At 40.4% G+C, this 20,428-nt stretch overlaps 1 protein-coding gene across 1 annotated transcript; it reads left to right on the forward strand.

Annotated features, from left to right (window-relative positions):
- The first annotated feature begins 1,126 nt into the window (after positions 1–1,126).
- On the forward strand, positions 1,127–14,786 carry sec23b (SEC23 homolog B, coat complex II component). Its single transcript, XM_079673611.1, has 19 exons — positions 1,127–1,308; positions 3,126–3,353; positions 4,152–4,209; positions 4,344–4,430; positions 6,104–6,340; positions 7,233–7,312; positions 7,434–7,578; positions 9,287–9,445; positions 9,701–9,816; positions 9,904–10,027; positions 10,156–10,236; positions 10,358–10,447; positions 10,683–10,789; positions 11,568–11,721; positions 11,895–11,972; positions 12,121–12,282; positions 12,414–12,500; positions 12,985–13,206; positions 13,862–14,786. Exons 2-19 carry the CDS (start codon positions 3,133–3,135, stop codon positions 13,949–13,951), a joined length of 2,298 nt encoding a protein of 765 aa, XP_079529737.1. The 5' UTR covers positions 1,127–1,308; positions 3,126–3,132; the 3' UTR covers positions 13,952–14,786.
- Positions 14,787–20,428: the final 5,642 nt, after the last annotated feature.

Raw genomic sequence — 20,428 nt, forward strand, 5'->3', positions numbered from 1 at the left:
AGATTGTAGGATAAAGTAAATTTCAGTTGTTGTCTAACAGTGTTACAATGTTTTATAGTTTTTAAAGTTCAAACGATGGATTTTGCCATAAATATATAATAGGCAAGATATTCTCTTTAAAAGTGGTTTTGGTGCACACACACCAAAGTCCCAGTTAGTGAGCCAAGCCTTGAACGACGCACAACCATCAGTTTCCAGCAGTTAACTCCAGCACCATGGACAGCTGTTAATGGGAGCAACAAGGCTTTGGCCTTCAGATATATACACACAGTAATTATGCTAACAACACACAGCAGTGTGTATGTGTAGGTTACCATTTGCTACTTTTTTCTGAATGGATGTTACTACTGGGAGCAAGGGTGAGCAATAATTGTTAAGGCTGATAGGAGTAGTGATACAACCCCTGTTTAGTGAAAGATTTAAACGTGCCTCAACTGTGTGAAATAATTATATGTGAGTTTGTCAAAGTGCTGGGTGTTTACTTTTGTTAAGCAACAAGTGCAAATCACAAAGCGTATCATATTTTTTAAGATGATGATATCGATTAATGAATGAGTTGTGCAGAGTTATGTGCAGTGAAGCTTTATTATTAAGTATGCCACTTAATCAAACCATACACTAAAGAAGGGTTTAGCATGAAGTCTCTTGTAAAAGAAAAAGAAAATTAGTTGTAGTAAAGTTTCTTTATGTTCTATTTCAGTAACATTCAAATTATTGCGTTAGAGTAAAACGTATGAGTATGACATTCTCTTCTTAGGGCCTACAGAGTAGAAATAGACAATATAAATTATGCAGCTAAAAAAGGATACAAGATAGTAGGTCCACCTATGTGAAGACATTCACACAGTGAATAATTAACTTCAATCTGTAGCCTTGTGGTCGTTTGGGATTAATCACCTATCTAGTAGCCTACACGTAACCAAGACGTGAGATAGCAAAAAGCAAAAAAACGATCAAAATGGTCTAATCACGCCTTATCAACAATGATAACTTCAACAAGCTCCTTGCATCGTTTCCGTTAGCGAATACTTTAAACTCAATTTCCCACAATTCCCCTCTTCCCATGCGCACGCAGAGCACGCCCTATTCACGTCACGGAGAGAACAGCCAATAGGAATCGCCTGAATTTGGAGTAACACGTCATTCTAGTAAAGTGCAGCAGGAGCCGGCTGACAGGGAGTGATCCCCTCACCATCGTCTTTCTGTCATTTACACCCGTCTGCTTTTATCTCCAAATGCTGTAATTTTCACCAAAAAAACCTGTTTGCTTTGCTCGTGTCTAGACTTGAGGCCAACCTAACATAAAAGGTAAGCTTTTGACTTAAATTTGCTCGAAAGTAGGCCACCCGTTTCGGCTGCCATTCATGAAGGGACAGGAAGTGGGCTAATGCTACATTCCGTTAGCTAGCCCAAGCAGCGAAACGTTAGCTTGTTTGACTTACATAGCAACGTAATAATGTAAGACAATAAAGGGTACCGTTATATTCATGTGGTTTCGATAACACCACGGTTACAATACTATAAATGATGTCAGAAACAGCGTAAGAGTGGATATTCTACACGAAAGAGACCAACCTCATTTGTGATTATACGTGGCCTGTAGCCTATGTTATTGCATTAAAGGCAATTACTATTTAAAAAAAAAAAAAAAAAAAACGTTACAAAAATATCAATCATTTCTATGATGTAATGAAATGTCAAGGTTTGCCTCTACCTATCCCTAGAAAGTGTAATGACAAATTGCCAAATACCCCCTGACAACGTCAACGTGCAACAGATATGGCAGGGCAAAGCTCACATTCTCTGAGAAAAACATTGAATACAGGGAAACTGACAGTAGTTGTTGATGATCTATTATGATTATATTGTGATATGTTGAGGGTCTTTTTCTGACCATAAGTCTAAAATGAACATCAAAACTCTCAAATGGAGAAGTTGAAACAGTACATTTTTGTCCTTGATTATTATATTACAGGGCTAATGCAAAACACTGTGGATGCATTTATGGCAATGGTCTTTAAAGCTAATGTGACTCGTCTGTTATCTTAGGTCAGACAACTGTGACCTGCAATGCCTTAATGTAACATTATATGATCTGGTGTGACGAGTTGATTACGTAACAGAGATTATCAAGTTAGATTGCCAAATCTTTATCAAGGGAAAACTGCAAAGTGTCCCAGTTCCGTCTTGTTTGGTAGTACATTCAATGTTATCTGTCGTTGGACTGTTGATTAGACAAAACAAATGCTTTGAAGATGTCACATTGGAAATCTATAGAATTAACAATGGGGAGATAATTGGTGGTTCAATAGATCCTTTTAGAAATATTTTAGAATCAGAATGTGGTTTATTGCCAATTAGGTTTTCACATATAATATAGTAGCTTTATGCTAAAATGTTGCAAACACACTTAGAAAAAATAAGGAGAATTATTATGTAAAAATATTTCTAAAATCAAAAAAAGGTAAACAAGAAAAATTCATTTACAAAAAACGATATACAATTTGAAAAGCATATCTGCATTCACTTTGCAGCCTTGCCTAGTACACAGTTGTGTAACCTTTAGAAATATACATCATATTATATGTTCTGAAGTCTTAAGAGTTCTTGAGAGACATAAAAGATTGGACCTTTTGTTTTGCCCCTTGAAAACTAGCTGAAATGCTCTTGTTTTGCCCAGGGAACACAAAGTTCCTCTGGCGACAGTGAGAAAGAGGGCGAGTCGACAGTCACTACAGCAGCTTCTTGGTGACGCTTCTCTAAAGGCGTCATCGATATTTCACTGACACACGCCAACAAATATGTAGCCTAAAAATATCTTGGAGATTCCTCTGCGCTATTTTCCATCTTACGAAAAAACACGTTTGTCAAGTTTGCTGATGTCACACGTTACACTTCTGCGTCATGCTATCTTGAATCTGCATCTTATTTTAGCATGGGAGTGAAAGGAGCACCTGTATAAAGAGTGGCTCACTGTAGCAAGAGGTTAGACTAGCAGAAAGATCACCTGTAAAGAGCTGCTCACACACTGCAGACACTCAAAACAAGTGTCACTGGGACTACTGAGAGTTTCTCTATTGGACTTACACCTGACTGAGATCTATTGGGCTCTTTCCCTACTGAAGCTCTGCGATGGCGACCTACCAGGAGTTCATCCAACAGAACGAGGACAGGGATGGGGTGAGATTCAGCTGGAACCTGTGGCCCTCCAGCCGCCTGGAGGCCACCAGGCTCGTGGTGCCCGTGTCCTGCCTCTTCACACCGCTAAAGGAGAGGCCCGATTTACCGCCGGTCCAGTACGAGCCGGTGCTGTGCAGCCGGGCCAACTGCAAGGCCGTGCTCAACCCCCTATGGTGAGTGAAATGGAAAACATTGCAACAGATGGGAATTTTTTCAATGTTTGTTTCTGCTGCCAAGCATAAAGAACGGTCTTTATACAAATCGCATTGTGTATAATAAAGATACTTTATATTCTATTTAATTCTTTATGATTATCAACCTTTAATTTGTAGATGTAGCTTTCTTTAATGCATGAAAATGGTGTTTAACCTACTGTGCCACTGCCTTTTGTAGCTCTGTAACTATAAGTACATTAATTTATTATTGATCAACAGAAAATAATAATAATTGTAATATTTCTTGCAAAATCAGAGACTGCTATTTTCATTTTCCAACATTTTTTATTAACCTGAAAATGTTTGGGTTTTGGACTTATAAAACAAAACATTGAAAAACATGAATTTGGATTAGTAATATTTGGGAATGGATTTTTCTTTTTCATTTTCTGACAATACATAGACCAAGCCAAGCGCACCTTGGGAATAAAATAAATAAATAATTTAATCTATAAGAATGTTGGGCCAAGTATTGGATAATGAAAACAATCTTCAATCGTAGCCTTAGCCTAGTGAACACTATGTTTTTTTCATTGTAGTATTCCTTAAGTAAAAGAAAATGGGTTGCAGGGATATGAATTAGGTGTTTGAATCTTTGAATATATTTTACCACATCAGCGTTTCCAAATGCTGACGTGTTACAAATTCTAGGTGTGGTACTGCAAATACACCTTCACTATTTACTTAATATAATTCACAGCTGCACTCCTTCCAATTGGATGCAAGCCCTAAACTGTTTTGTTCTCTCCTTCACAGCCAAGTTGACTTCAGAGCCAAAATATGGGCGTGCAACTTCTGCTTTCAAAGGAACCCAGTAAGTGCTGACGTCCACAGCCTACTTTAATTAGATAACAATTGTTTCCATAACTCTGCGTAACATAGTAACATAGAGTAATGTGGACTAGCTGCATTCCTTTTATTCATGTGGTTCTGTCTTTGTCCCCGCAGTTCCCTCCCTCTTATGCAGGAATATCAGACGTGAACCAGCCGGCTGAACTCATGCCACAGTTCTCTACCATCGAGTACATAGTGCAGGTAAATATTACACATGTCTGCACTCTGACCCATGCATGCAGATTGTGTGTTCTTCAGGTGTTCCGTGCCAAGGGGAATAATAACAATTTCTGATATTGGCCTCTCTACGTGAAGTTTTCTTTTATGTCAACCACCTCCCCCCCCCTTCAAGACACCATCTGCGGTCACCGAAGCCTGATAAGGATGCGTGTGTACAAAACGCAGCAAACTCTTACTGATATGTGCTGGGTCCAGGCTCAAGGGCATATGGCACTCTCAACTCTTTCCAGGACATGCCGGGGGCCTGCCTGCCAGTAGCTTTGACGATATCTGTGTTGATAGGTAATAGATTGAGAGCGGTGAATCAGCTTAGAAACAGGAAGCGCTCAAACTTTGTGAGTTTATCAAATTTAGCAGTGATTCCATGTCAGCCACAGCTTGCCACAAAAAATTGGACTGATGGTCTATTCAACAAACGTACACTAGCTTTATTAAATGTCAGGTCTTTGGCAGGAAAAACATTTTTAATCAATGATTTTATCACTGAGCACAATCTCGGTTTTATGTTTTTAACAGAAACTTGGATTGAACAAAATAACAGTGCAGCTGTTCTTATCCAATCAACACCTCCCAACTTCAGTTTTATGAGTCAGGAAAGAATGCATAAGAAAGGAGGTGGAGTTGCTATTTTGTTCAATGATTCCTTTCAATGCAGGAAGACATCTTATGGGAACTTTGCTTCTTTTGAATATGTGGCCCTTCAGCTGAAATGCTCCTCTCGAGCTCTGTTCCTAAATATCTATAGACCACCCAAATACTGTGCAAGCTTTTTTGATGACTTTACTGAACTGCTGTCTATAGTGTGTATTGACTTTGACCGTCTGGTCATTGTTGATGATTTTAACATCCATGTTGACAACCCCCAGGACAGAGGGGCTAAAGAACTGTTTTGTGTTCTTGATAACTATGGACTGACTCAGCATGTGACGGAGCCCACGCACAATAAGGGGCACACTCTGGACTTAATGATCTCAAAGGATCTGAATATCTCTAAGGTTGTGGTGACTGATGTTGCACTCTCTGATCATTCCTGTGTTTTCTTTGAGAGCTCTATTTCTGTTCACAAAAAATGTTCCAAAAGAGGTAACCACAAAGCGATATTTAACTGAAAATACTAGGGAAATGTTTACTCAGAATTTTTCTTCCACACCTGCCCCTGCTAACATCTCAGTACATGAGCTAGGAGATCATTTTAATTAAAAAATAAAAAAGATTATAGATGCCATTGCTCCAAGAAAGGTAAAGGAAGTGACTGGGAAGAAGATATCTCCATGGAGAAAGGCCATGACCGTGAAAACAGAAAAAAGAGTGTCGAAAAGCTGAACGCAGGTGGCGAAAAACAAATCTCCATATCATATATTTGGCTATTATAAATATTTGTTATCGTAGTTCTACAAACACATCCGTGGCTTTGCAACCAATGAGGGCTGCATTACTATTGTTGTGTGCCTTCATGAATAATGCATATGCTTTTCATCAAGTAATATGATATATCCACTAGTGTAAATATATTCAACAAGCACAAACAATAATTCAGCAGCACTTTTTGTTTTCCAATAAGAAAAAGAAAACTCTAATTTAACAGTGCCATCTCCTCAGTGTGTGGAACTCATGAGTGTCCCTCCTCTCTGCAGCGCGGACCCACGGCCCCTCTGATTTTCCTGTACGTGGTGGACACGTGTTTGGAGGAAGAGGACCTCCAGGCCCTGAAGGAGTCCCTTCAGATGTCCCTGAGCCTGCTGCCCCCCAACGCCCTGGTGGGCCTCATCACATTCGGACGCATGGTTCAGGTCCACGAGCTCAGCTGCGAGGGGATCGCCAAGAGCTACGTGTTCAGGGGCACCAAGGACCTCACCTCCAAACAGATCCAGGTGGGTACAGGGAAACGGAGGCATAAAGAGTGTATTAGCAAACAGAAAATACTTGTTTCCAGTAATGCTGTCAAAATTATCGCGTTAACGGCGGTAATACATTTTTTGAATTAATTGCGTTAAAATATTTAACGCATTCGCAGAATGGCCCGCCCCATACATCCCACCAGTGGCAGCGCCAGGGTATGGCTGGGGTAGGCTATAGCCATACCAAGAAATGGCTTAGCCCCACCATGAAAAATGATGTTGAAGTAAGCAAAATAAAGTCCGCCAATTCGCGCGGAGTGAATTACACAGACAGCAGTTAGTAAGATTGATTTCAGCAGTCACTTGTCTGGAAATACCGAAGACTAAAAACGGTTTTGAAAACTTTTGTCACGTAGTGATCGTCTTCTCAATAGAACATCTTTGATAATGTCTTCTGGCCAATCAGAATCAAGATAACGGCGTGGTGTTGTTGCAGGAAGTCCGGACGGAGAATACGTTTGCTGTAGTACATCTCGATATACATCGATACAACATTACGTGTTGATTTCTATCAACACGTAATGAAATAAAACCCCACGGTTTGATGATTGATAGGTGTGTGGGCTGTCTTTCATTTTGACACACAGAACAATGTTATAATAAACATACATACTTGTCCATTCCCACAACAATATACATAAAGAAATGGCACATTTTGGACATAGTTCGAATGGTGATTAATCATGATTAATTAATTTTTAAGCTGTGATTAATCTGATTAAAAATGTTAATCGTTTGACAGCCCTAGTTTCCAGATGTAGGGAGAATAAAAACAGAATGCTGCTTCTCCATATTTACTTTTGACTCCGGGGAAAGCATCAAAGAAAAAAGCCAACTTTTTTTTTTTTTTGCGTGTGTCTTTCAGGAGATGCTTGGTCTAAAGCCCGCCGCAACAGGACAACAAGGGCGCCCACAGGCCGTTCAGGATGCTGAAGCCACTTGCAAGTACGTAGGAGCATCACACCTTCCCCTCTAGTCTGAATAAAGTTAATGGGAGCTGTTTCTAAAGGTTAAATACACACAGTGAGTTTGTCTTTGCCTAAAGCGTGTTTGTGTTCCCTCGTAGGTTCCTTCAGCCCGTGCACAGAGTCGACATGAACCTGACTGACTTGCTCGGTGAGCTTCAGAGAGACCCCTGGCCCGTCCCTCAGGGCAAACGGCCCCTCCGCTCCACTGGGGTCGCACTGTCGGTCGCTGTGGGCCTGTTGGAGGTACGACACACACATATTCACACACACATTCAGATAATATTACATGAAGGTGAAACACGGGGTTATTGTCCCTCCATAACATGTCTACTGTCAGTTTAAAGGAAATAAAAGACCCAAAATTCACATTAAGGTGTTTATCTTACAACATTTAAACTATTTTATTAGTATACAAATACCACTTTTTAACAGTAATTTTAGAGTGATACCAAGAGATATTCCCTGCGTAAAAATCAATTTAAAATGTCAACAAAATATACAAGAATGTTAAACCTGGCTCTAACTAATGGTCAATGTTTTGTTCGGGAAATGGATGCATATTAGCCAATATTTGCATATTTAAACATAAAAACTCAATAATCTTCAATATAAATAATTGTCTTGCTAAAGTCAATCGACTACATTTCATCATATCAATTGGGTCAATATGTGTCCCTTATCACCTGTATTATCCCTCCTTAAGTGCATACAAATAATGCAGGACTACATCTATGCTGTTCTTTACATGTCTAAAAAAAACACAACAAAAAACAACTCCAGACCATACCCGAGTGTATGCTTATGGTCTGGATTCAAATGAATAAGTCACTCTGTTGGAGGCGCTTCACAGTAAGCTGAACTTTATCCTCTTGGAGACGATAGTGCCACATGCAGTGGTTCAGAAAGGCACACGGTGTCTGATGACTATCTGCTGCAGGAACAGTACATGTGCTTTGTGAGTTCAAAGGCTAGTTCCATGTTTGCCTTTTTCCCCCTCATCATCATCATCATCATCATCATCATCATCATCTCTCCTCCTGCTGCTAATCAGCACGGTTACATAACATTCGCTCTCCCCGCTCCCCTCTCCCTCAGCATGTAGGAGGCCTGATTGGAATACATTTGGCTTTTTCAGATTCACTGATTTGTTCAAGAGGCGTTTTGCTTGATGAATGGCTCTTTAACATGTGAATCCGAACAAACAAAAAAAGGCCCAATTTGTTGGCTTATTTATTTGATTGTTCTCCGTGAATGAGTACACTTTGGCCCTGCATAAATGAATCACTGTTTACGTAGAACATGTGGTCAATAAGAGCTTGTTCCGGTGGCTTCCTGGCCTACTTCCAAATGCCTCGACTTTCCCAGACTCCTGGACTTTAGACTTGGTTGAGTATTGGCTGAAAGATCTCCCTTCTGCTGAAACTGATTCCCTCAAAGCGCTAAATCTGACTTTTCACACTCCTTAAACACACTTTAAGTTGACCTGGATTTCTACTTTTGTCATAAAATGTAAAAAAAAGGCATTATTTGAATGGAAATTCATTTTCAATAGCTTTATAAAGCAATGAGTATTCATTATATAATTTAGGTTTATTTTCTCCTTTGAAACCTACCTAGCAACGCTATAAAAGAAGAAGTAACCAACCATATTGAATTTAAAAACATGTGATCATAATTCTTGAAATAAGGCTAGATGATTTTTCTCAAATCTTCTCTTTCAACGGCAAATTCGAGAACTAGGTCACTGATCCGTTAGTGGTCATTATCCAGATCCACTGCCCAAGTACATGGATTTGAATGTGGATATAAATGAGTGCAAACTGCGCTTCATTTGGCAAAAAAAATCTAAAACGGTATGTGACCTAGTCGAGAAAGATTGTGGAGTTTAATTGTAACTTAAGCAGAGGGGACTGTAAAGCAATAAACCACTTCCTCCTCTCTTTATCTCCAGGGTACGTACCCCAACACCGGGGCTCGCGTGATGCTGTTCATCGGAGGGCCCCCCACCCAGGGCCCCGGCATGGTGGTGGGAGACGAGCTGAAACTCCCCATCCGCTCCTGGCACGACATCCAGAAAGACAACGCTCGCCATTTGAAGAAGGCAACCAAGGTGAGCAACTGCATAGGCGTTTTCAACTCTACTTGTATTTGAGTGGAATACTCCTTTTACACATTTAGTTTAATGCCGTTAACAATCTTGCTGCAACATTTTGAACGACAACTTTATTGTTTAGGCCGGTTAAAATTGAATTATCAATTTAGAAAGTTGACGAAAACAAGACTGGACGTTCCCCAAAAAAGCAATAAAGGCAAACACAATTATCATGTTCACTGACAACAATCCGTGTTCATTTGTGTCCCACAGTACTATGAAGCCATGGCCAACCGCACAGCAGTCAACGGCCACTGCATCGATATCTACGCCTGCGCCCTGGACCAGTCGGGGCTGCTGGAGATGAAGTGCTTATCTAACCTCACCGGGTACGTCAGCCTCAGTGTCAGGGATGTGTGGTGATTCACATATTAATGAGATACTTTAGATCCTAACTGATTTATTTCTTTGATCAGGGGGCACATTGTGATGGGCGACTCCTTCAACACCTCACTGTTCAAGCAGACCTTCCAGAGGGTCTTCAGCAAAGACTACAACGGAGACTTCCGCATGGCCTTCGGAGGCGTCTTGGAGATCAAGGTAAAGGAATCATTTAAGCATTATTAACCAATGAATATCCTCGTTTGATATGTTTTATTCCATTTGATTCAAAGCGTTGATAGATCTACATTCCTATACTCATGTTGTGTGTCTTTCTGTCTTTATAGACGTCAAGGGAAGTGAAGGTTTGCGGCACCATCGGACCGTGTGTTTCACTCAACGCCAAGGGTCCCAGCGTCTCAGAGAATGTGAGTCCCTGCCCCCCCTCCCCCCATTCAGTGTCAGATTCCTTCCTTCCCACAATGCACTTGTAATCCGAGAGTTGCCGCATACTGGCATTCATCACAATGTCTCCTCTGTTTTGTGCAGGAGATGGGTACCGGGGGCACGAGCCAGTGGAAAATATGCGGACTCAACCCCTCCACCACTCTGGCCATATTCTTTGAAGTGGTGAATCAGGTAAATATAAACACACTTCCTTGAATTTGATCTCGTTAGCTCTGAAGGGATTACTGTAGACTGATGACAAGTCTCTAATCACATCAAAAAAGTGATTTAATTGTGATATGATGAAGGCTTTGTTTAGAGAAACTCCTCGAACAATGGTTTTGTTGTTCCTCGTAGAAGAAGGCCATTTGTTAGACTTGTGCAAAGAGAGATGTCTTACTGTGTCTTCTGTTTTTTGTGTGTGTAGCACAATGCCCCCGTTCCCCAGGGGGGCCGAGGGGTGATCCAGTTTGTGACCCAGTACCAGCACTCCAGCACACAGAGGAGGATACGGGTCTCCACCGTCGCCAGGAAGTAAGAAGACCCTAAAACATTACAGTATCACATGTGTACCTGGAACATTAATATAAAAAAAGGTTTCAATTTGGATGTATTGAAGTACATTTTTATGAAGAACTTATCCGTAGTCTTTATTACCTTCAGTAGATGATTGGCTACACACAGTATCGGGAAGCACACAGGGTTAGTGGCAAAACATATACGAAGAAATGTTCTCTTGAAAGCCACCAGACTCCATTGGGGAAAAAAACAACACATTTTACCCTTGAACAGCACAGGAGGTGCTGCTCTTCCTCTTCCTTGATCCGTTAGTTAGTCTGTGTTATTGTGTGACTTAGTGATTCCATCATACCCTTTAAATCTCCAAAGTCACACAATAAAACAAACAAAGACATGGATAGAGGCAGCGGTGGACAAGCTACTTGTGTGTTCTGTAAGGTCAAATTAATGTTTGGTGGCTTTGAAGATGGCTCTAGTTACTCTTTGAAAAGGGTAGCATGGAAAAGAGGTGAAAATATTATAAATATATTATACACTGAAAATGACATTTTTCGGTGGGTAAAATGTGCTGTGCTGCTGCCACCTCCACAGCAGTATATTGCTTATCTTTAGTGCATTACTACTGTCTCTTGACAATAAAGAAAGAGACTGCTGGATTAAATATAACCTCCTCTAAAAGGATGTTTACATTCCTGTAGATCCTGGCGACGCCTTCAGAGAGCTGTTTGCATGTGTGTCTTTAAACAGCACTCCCAAGCTCACCTGCAACACCTTTTTTTCCTTTGTACCCAAGCTGGGCTGACGCGCAGACTCAAATCCAGCACATCGAGTCGTCATTCGACCAGGAGGCGGCCGCGGTGATCATGGCCCGCCTGGGCGTGTTTCGGGCCGAGTCGGAGGAGGGGCCCGACGTGCTGCGCTGGCTCGACCGGCAGCTCATCCGCCTGGTGAGTGACGCTCACACACCTCCATATCTGGGCTCTGTGACAACAATGCATATTTAGCATTCTTAGGATTGTGCGCTATAAATACATTCCACAATCTGTCACGTAGGATGTTCCAGGTTATCATAGGTTAAAGTGTGTTCAGTAATTGAACCGTGTTCTGTCTTTTTTTTTAGTGTCAGAAGTTCGGACAGTTCAACAAAGATGATCCGACCTCATTCAAACTGTCAGAGTCTCTGTCCCTCTACCCACAGGTAAACATGGAAATAATTGACTAAATGGACTTTTCCACCTATTTCTAGCTCGGATTTAAATGTGATTACTCATTATAACTCTGTCCCCACTTTTATTGGTTTAGAATACGCTTTAATATAACGTTTATTTCCTCTCCTCCACCTTCAGTTCATGTTCCACCTGCGGCGGTCGCCCTTCCTGCAGGTGTTCAACAACAGCCCCGATGAGTCCTCCTACTACAGACACCACTTTGTCAGGCAGGACCTGACCCAGTCCTTGATCATGGTGCAGCCCATCCTCTACTCATACTCCTTCCACGGACCACCAGAGGTCAGCCTCACACCCTCCACACCATTAGTATCATCACTGTTGGAGAGGCGTCGGCCTTTCCTTCAGAATGTCTGAGAAATGATGTGTTTGGTGCTTGAATGGTTTCCAACTGGATGTGTGTCTCTTCACAGCCCGTCCTCCTGGACAGCAGCAGCATCCTGCAAGACCGGATCCTGCTCATGGACACTTTCTTCCAGCTGGTTATCTACCATGGAGAGGTGAGACAGCAGATCAAAAACACCTGTCCCCATCTGTCATTTACCTCCTTAAAGGGACAGTTCACCCTAAATTAAAGTTGCCAAAAAAAATTATATTGCATTTACCTTCTCTCACATATATTAAAACTATATGGTGTTCATACACAAATAAATAAAACAACTTTACAGTAATTTGTCTTTCCCAATTGAGGAATACATTTTTTTTAAAGCTTTTATCCAGGGTTGATCTCCAAAAAATGTTTACCAAACTATACCGTCATATGAGTGAACTTGAGCCTATCAATAGTATATCGGCGGGTGTAGTTTGTTTGAAATAAAATAGTTCCATATAAAAATTCTACCACAATCAATACTACAGATACGTGGCAAAATATGTTGTTTTGATTTTTGGGATAAACCGTCCCTTTTAATGTCTTTCTAGAAAATATCATTAAGTGATACAGCAGACATTTCTTAATGAAGTCCTTTATCTCGTCACTTCCAGACCATAGCCCAGTGGAGGAAGGCAGGCTACCAGGAGATGGCGGAGTACGAGAACTTCAAGCAGCTGCTGCTGGCCCCCCTGGACGATGCCCAGGAGATCCTGCAGGCGCGCTTCCCAATGCCGCGCTACGTCGACACGGAGCACGGCGGCTCGCAGGCCCGCTTCCTGCTCTCCAAGGTCAACCCGTCGCAGACCCACAACAACCTCTACGCCTGGGGACAGGTACGCTGTTATACGCTACAACTGCCGGTGTTTTAAACTTGAGAATAGATGGCTTTCAACTGAGCATATGAAAAGAAATGCATCGTGCTGCTTCAGTCGGCTGAGGTTATTCAACCCTTAAATGGAAACACAAATTACTATTTTGTAAATATATTCCACCGTAATTACTTTGTTATTACACCCATTTTACACATGGACACTGCCTGTCAAATGACTGTATCCCCCAGGACACAGAAACAATATAAGGGTTAAAAACAAGTACAGCACCCTTATAACCATCTATCTAAAAAAATAAAGACGTATCAGAAATCTCCTTCTGACGTCCAAATCAAGAAAAAACAATCTGTCAAACCGTCAGCAAACGCAGGCCTTGGATTTGCTAACTTCAGATTTTAAGTGTGGGAGATTGAAAGCTAAAAATAGCATTAGTCTCTTATTTCCCAAGTGAAAGGAGAGCTGAACCCTAATCTGGCGTTTCACAAACACTACGTAAACTTATACAGCGCAGATTAACAAGAGAACAAGACCTTACATAAGCTAATCTTAGCTATAAACCTAATTACTTAGTTTAAACAAGCACAGGATCAGAGTTGTCACAAAAAGATCTATCCGGAAAGTGCGTTAATAACTCTTCTTCTTCTTTCTCTATCTGCAGGAGACAGGAGCCCCGATCCTCACCGATGACGTCAGTTTGCAGGTCTTCATGGACCACTTGAAAAAACTGGCAGTTTCCAGCTCAGCATAGACGTCTCTATTCCACCATTTAAGGGATCCATCAACATTTCCTCCATTTCTGTAAAGTAGACAAACCCACAGTCTACTGTATGTGCTTGCTTTTCCTTTCCGGAGTCACATGTGACATATCCATGCTACAAAACGAACAGAAAAAGATAGCACATTCCTTGAAAGACAATTTTACTCATTTTCATTTCCATGTTATTTATGAGAAACGGCTCCACACTGTCCTCATGCAAGCAATATCACATGCTCCATTTCTCTTTTTATATTTGACAAGCAGAATGATTAGACTGATAATTAATATTTTTGTTTTCTCTTTGTTCGTTCGACCCAAACAAGTGTCTGCTGCACCCGGCTGACGGTGCTGTTGTATGTGTTTTTGCTTTGTCTATAGCTAAAGATGATATGCCTAGAGTTTTCTTAATAATAAATTATAATGGTACCTTCTGACGCTGGTTAAGAAATGCTCACATTGATGGCTTGTTAATCACTTGACATACTGATAGGAAATCCCTCCCGGATTGATAGTGTTTTCCGAGAAAATTCCTTCTGAATAATGAGGATTAATGTTCCGAGGAATGGGAGTCAATCACACCGACTCTGTTGTCAATGACGAACATCATTTCCATGTATTTTTAACTTTACGGGTGGCTCTATAGTTCATTCCTCTCATCCCCGACTCGACACCATCTGGCATTTTGCGCCCAATGATTTCCCAAGTGTCTTTGTAATCAAACTTTAATACACCGTGAGACTGTATAAAAAGGCAACAGTTGTTTGATTTAGACCCTGTCTGGATTTGAAATGCTATCCATTATAAAGCCCCGTCGGCAGAAAACGAATTATTTGTGTGTCTGTCCTTGCACCAGCATGCACATTCAGAAAGCATATTCACAGGGTTAGAAACTACCAGTGGTGTGAAGTTATATATATATATATATATATATATATATATATATATATATATATATATATATATATATATATATATATATATATATATATATATATATATATATATATATATATATATATATATATATATATATACTCAAGTATTTATGTTTGAGATTAGTTCTTCAGTATTTTAGTTTTTTGCTACTTCATACTTCTACCCCACTACAATTCAGAGTTAAGTCGTGTACTTTTACTCCACTACATTTATTATATGCCAGTTTTCTTTGCAGATTTGGATTCATGATGTGAAATACAATCAACACTTAAATCAGACTTTAGTTACACCTGGAGTAAATGCACAAGCTACGCTGAACTATACAAATTCATTAAAATCCACCTTTACCAGCTTTGAGAAAGCCTTTAATGCAACACGAGTTAAAATCAAAATATGTCTTATCTATATTATAATCTGCATAATAAGTGCTTTTACTTTTGGTACTTTAAGTATATTTTGATGCTAATACTTTTATAATTGTTCTAAAATAACATGTGCAATGTTGGACTTCCTACACTGGTATTTCTAATTTTACTAAATACAAGATACGAGCAGTTTTTCCATCGGCCCCTACACACGGCGGCGTGCGTTGCCGCTTCAACGCTTCTGCCCATTCAATTTGAATGGGGTGACGTCACGATTCGCCGAACTGCATTGTGGGAGTAAAGCGTAGCTTCTCTCGCGGTGCTCGCTGCAGAAGTAGAGCAATGTTCTATTTTTGCCGCCTCGACGGAGGCGTCAGCCAATCGAATCATATGCCAGTGCAAGCTCTAGCCAATCAAACCGCGTGCTTGTGGGTCTGGGGCGAGAGATTCATGTGATTGGTTGTTGGTCGAGTCTCAGCCCCCCCCGCCGGCAAGCGACAACGCTGCAGCCGCAGCAAGCAAGACGGTACACGACACGCCCCCTACACGACGGTACACGACACGCCCACCTGACACGACACTACAGTGGCTGAGAGACGTTGATACCGCACATGGCAGATTAAAAACAGACTATATATAAAATATTGATATTAATATTAAAAACGAATTGCAAATGTTATTGTAGCATTTTAAGTCACTATTAGGCAAATTAATTAATAACCTACACTATCCGTTAGACACACAACAGTATATGACTTTAAGCACAAATCATTTTGTTTAATTAATAAATTAAAACAAAAAGGTGGCTTAGTCAACTTTATATTTTAGTATAGCCTACATATAAAATAGGTAATAATGAGATCATCTATAACTTATGTTTTTCTAACTGTCTAAACTGTATTTATACATAAATGTAGATATTTATGAACATCTAAATATAGTTGTTACAGGTTTTAAGATTAGAAATAATCACATCATAGGGTCATTAAGGTTTCAAACAGTTTCATGTAAGGTAGGCCTACTATAACATGAAAACATGATTTTTAAAACACATTTCTGAATCTCACATTAGCCTGTAGTTTAGTATATTATTGATATGGGCTGGACACCCCTTCACAATGATCATTTACTTTTTTAGACCAAATTAGGAGGGCCAGTCAGGCCACTAATGAGCTCAATTATTGACATTTATTATTACTTTATAAATTAAGAGTACTAGGCGTCTATTACAAAACATTTGAATTGTTCTGTACTTTAAAAACATCATGGCTCAAGATCCTGATTATTCATACTAATTTGTGAATTTAACATCAATATTCACTCTTCAAAACTGAAACGACACCAACATTTTTGTTAAAGCATTGCAGGCCTAAAGCTCCATGTCAGTGACCTATATTTTAATTTCTTCCATCAAACTTTAAAAATTGCAAACAGCACGTTTTTAAAGATTTAATCTTTTAAGAAACAAAATATCAACTTTGAACAGAAGAGTTTTTTTACCTGAACTCGATGTGCCATATTGTTTGTTGTGTGTTCTCTGTAAATCTCCATGTATCCTTAAGTATCCTTGCGTCAGCGTATCGCGTGTTGGGCGCGCTCTCTTCTGAACATATTTGGAAGTACAGCTTTCTACAGGTTCAACCTTCACCGACTGGCTGCGGCTGCAGCTGGACCCTTCTCAGTTCTTTCACCACTGGAAACTACTGCTCTAGATTCTTCACATCCAGGTCACAAAGGTTACGGCCAGTGGTGTAGTGGTCCCTGGAGAAGTGGGTATACTCTTAGTTTTGCAATTTTTTTTAAGCAGCCCATAGTGCAAAGGATTATCGCCCTGTTTTATAGTGACATACTCTATTTAGTTCACCCCAAAAATATTAACCCAGTATAGTTACTCAGTATTACTTACACACAGTGGTGGACAGTAACGAAGTAAATGTAATTCGTTACTGTACTTAAGTACTTTTTTGAAGTATCTGTACTTTACTTAAGTATTTCCATTTTGGGGGACTTTTTACTTTTACTCCACTACATTTCAAAGTAAAATATCTTACTTTTACTCCACTACATTACGGGACATCTGTCGTTCCTTCTCATGAGTGAATTATTTGTTATATAAATAAGCAGAGCGTTCCACAAGGTTTAGGAGTGTGTTTATGGGAATTTTTGACCATTCTTCCAGAAGCGCATTTGTGAGGTAATTTAACCAAGAGATTTTGGACAATTCCATACTCCCAACTTTGAAAACAGTTTGGGAATGGCCCCTTCATGTTCCAACATGACCGTGCACCAGTGCACAAAGCAAGGTCCATAAAGACATGGATGACAGAGTTTGGTGTGGATGAACTTGACTGGCCTGCACAGAGTCCTGACCTCAAACCAATAGAACACCCTTGGGATGAATTAGGAGCACAGCCTGAGAGCCAGTCTCTTCATCCAACTTCAGTTGCCGCTTCTGGAAGAATGGTCAAATATTTCCATAAACACACTCCTAAACCTGGTGGAAAGCCTTCCCATAAGAGTTGAAGCTGTTATAGATGCAAAGGGTGGACCGACGTCATATGAAACCCTATGGATTAAGAATGGGATGTCACTTAAGTTCATATGCACATCAAGGCAGGTGACCCAATACTTTTGGCAATATAGTGTATATATATATAAATAAATATCACCACAAATATTGAATATCATCATTAAAATAATTCAACAATAAATTCAAAACGATATGTTACAAAACAACAATATATAGTTAACAATGAACAAAAATATATACATTTTACAACATATCCATGAAAACCAAAGTGACTCTCTCAACCCAGTGCTGGGTTTCTAAGTAAGTGCTCATATTACAGTATTTTCCAGACAGACTTGCTTTCTGCAGGAGTTTTCACACCGCATTGCCTTGAACGCATAGAAGTGGCAGCACGGTGTCTCTTCAACCAGGTCCTCATATACTTTTGAGGATCAAACATAGAAGTAGGGGGGCCGTTGATATTAATCATCATCAAGTTTGATATGTTTGAGATCAGTAGTACAGCCCTTTTGTCTGAGCTTATATTGTTCATAAGGCTAAAGTTCCTCTCACACTCTGCTGTGCTGACAGGGAATGTCTTCATACAGTTCATGAGTGGTTTTAGGTCCTTGGGCTCACTATTGGGCTCTTCCAGTAGGTCTCGCATCCCATTCAGTGCTTGGTCTGTGCACAAGTGAAATCGCTTGCACAGTCGCTTAACCTGGTCTTCACCATGGCGAATGCTGGGGTTTGATGGCCATTTACTCTGATCAAGGATGCTGAAGTCCTTGATGACCGCATCTTCGAAAGACAAGCGTTGCTCAAGATTGTTCACAAGGCTTTGTAAGAACTGGCCTGGATTGATTGACTTCAGCTTTGCATTTCCTACTAGAGCTATAGAGCGATACTCCCCAGCCTCTTTTGCCTCTAAAGCCTCACAGTATTTTTCACCTGGACTCTCTTTGAAAGACTGTATCACTCTGATTGAGCATTTCAGCAGATGCTCTGCTCTGAGGAGAGTTATAGAATGAGCTTGAAGCTCCAGTGACAGGACACTTAGTTCATGGAGAGTGTCATACATGAGCCCAAGGTCACAGATAAATTCAGGACTTTGAAGACGGTATAATAAACCTCTGTACATTTGTTTCTCTTTGGTGGACCTCATCTCATCGGAAAACGCATTCTTAAAGTGCTGCACAAGACCTCCCAGGGATGTCCACACAGCACGAACAGTACGAAAGCTACTGCCCACCCAGCGTACATCTAAAACTCTGCCAATGCGAAGAAGTTGTGAGCCTACTTCAGCTGCTGCATCTTTGAGTTCACGCTCATTTTTGTTCGACATACTATAAAGTGAATATAGCTTCTGCATAAATATTTTAAAGTGGTTGACACCCGTCACCTCATCAACAGCATTTGACACAGCTAGTTCCAGCCTATGGTTCATACAGTGCAACACAAAGAGCCTTGGGAATCTCGAGGTCAACCTGGTTGCTACTCCTGACTTCTTTCCTAGCATGACACTGGCTCCATCAGACACAAATGTTACCCAGTTTTCAAGAAGCCACTCTTCTGTAAAGCCAGCCTTCATTAAACAGGTGAGTAAAGCCTGTTCTATGCCATCTGCTCTCTGATTGTCTAATTCAACTAGATCAAGGAATATGAACTCAGGGCTTGCTCCTTCAATTGACGCTTTTACAGAAACTGTCATGACAGGTTTGTGACTTAAAGAAGAGGCCTCGTCAATAAGGACAGCTAACTTTGTGGATGATGCTATTATGTTACTCACAATTTTGCTCTGCATCTCACTGGCAACATGTTGTATGATTTGTGTTGCACTGTAACGTGAATGAAGTATTGAGCCCATCTTAACACCATTCAGTTCCTGCAGCTCAATGAGGCTCTCATGGTCAGAAAAGGGTCTGTTCTTTTTGGCCAAATGGTAGGCTGTTCGGAACACAGCATCAGTTTCCTTCTTGTAGGACTCAGTCATAACCTCCACTGCATTCTCAATGGCCGATTATTTTTGTTGTTCTGCCACCTTCACAGCCTGAGAGTGTGCCTTGGACAAAGCATGTTTCCTGATCTTATTTCTCAAGACTGACAGACTTGTTTCTCTACTTCCCTGAGAAGACCCTTGAATTTCAAAGTTCATCCATTCTCTTGAGAGTGATACACCTTGCTCCTTGTTGATCCCAATGGAGTTCACACTGCTACAAACCAGACATCCTGTGAAGCATAAACATACAATGTAACTACTGTATCCACAGCTGTATGTGTGCATGGTCTATTTTTCCCATATACATAAAAGGACACACACACACACACGCACACAATATTAATGTGTGTCCACTGTTTCAGAAGCTACCTAAACTAACAAGATACCTAAACTTACCAAGTTTTTTGTTTTTGGATCCCAACCAGGGGTTCTTGGATTTAAAATCCTCTTTTTGATTGACAGTCCACAGGTCAGGCCAGTCATTATTGATGTCTAAGGGAAGAACAACAAAAGTGATTGAATTATAGGCTATAAAAGGGGAACAATGACCATAACCTATTCAAAAGTGTAAAGTCGTCACCTTCATAATCTGCATTATTAGATTTTTTCATTTTAGCCCCCAAATAGTCAAATAGTCAATTACACAGGGCCTAGCTGTA

Source organism: Notothenia rossii (assembly GCF_949606895.1).
Source record: "Notothenia rossii genome assembly, chromosome: 1".
In the NCBI taxonomy this organism is placed as follows: domain Eukaryota; kingdom Metazoa; phylum Chordata; class Actinopteri; order Perciformes; family Nototheniidae; genus Notothenia; species Notothenia rossii.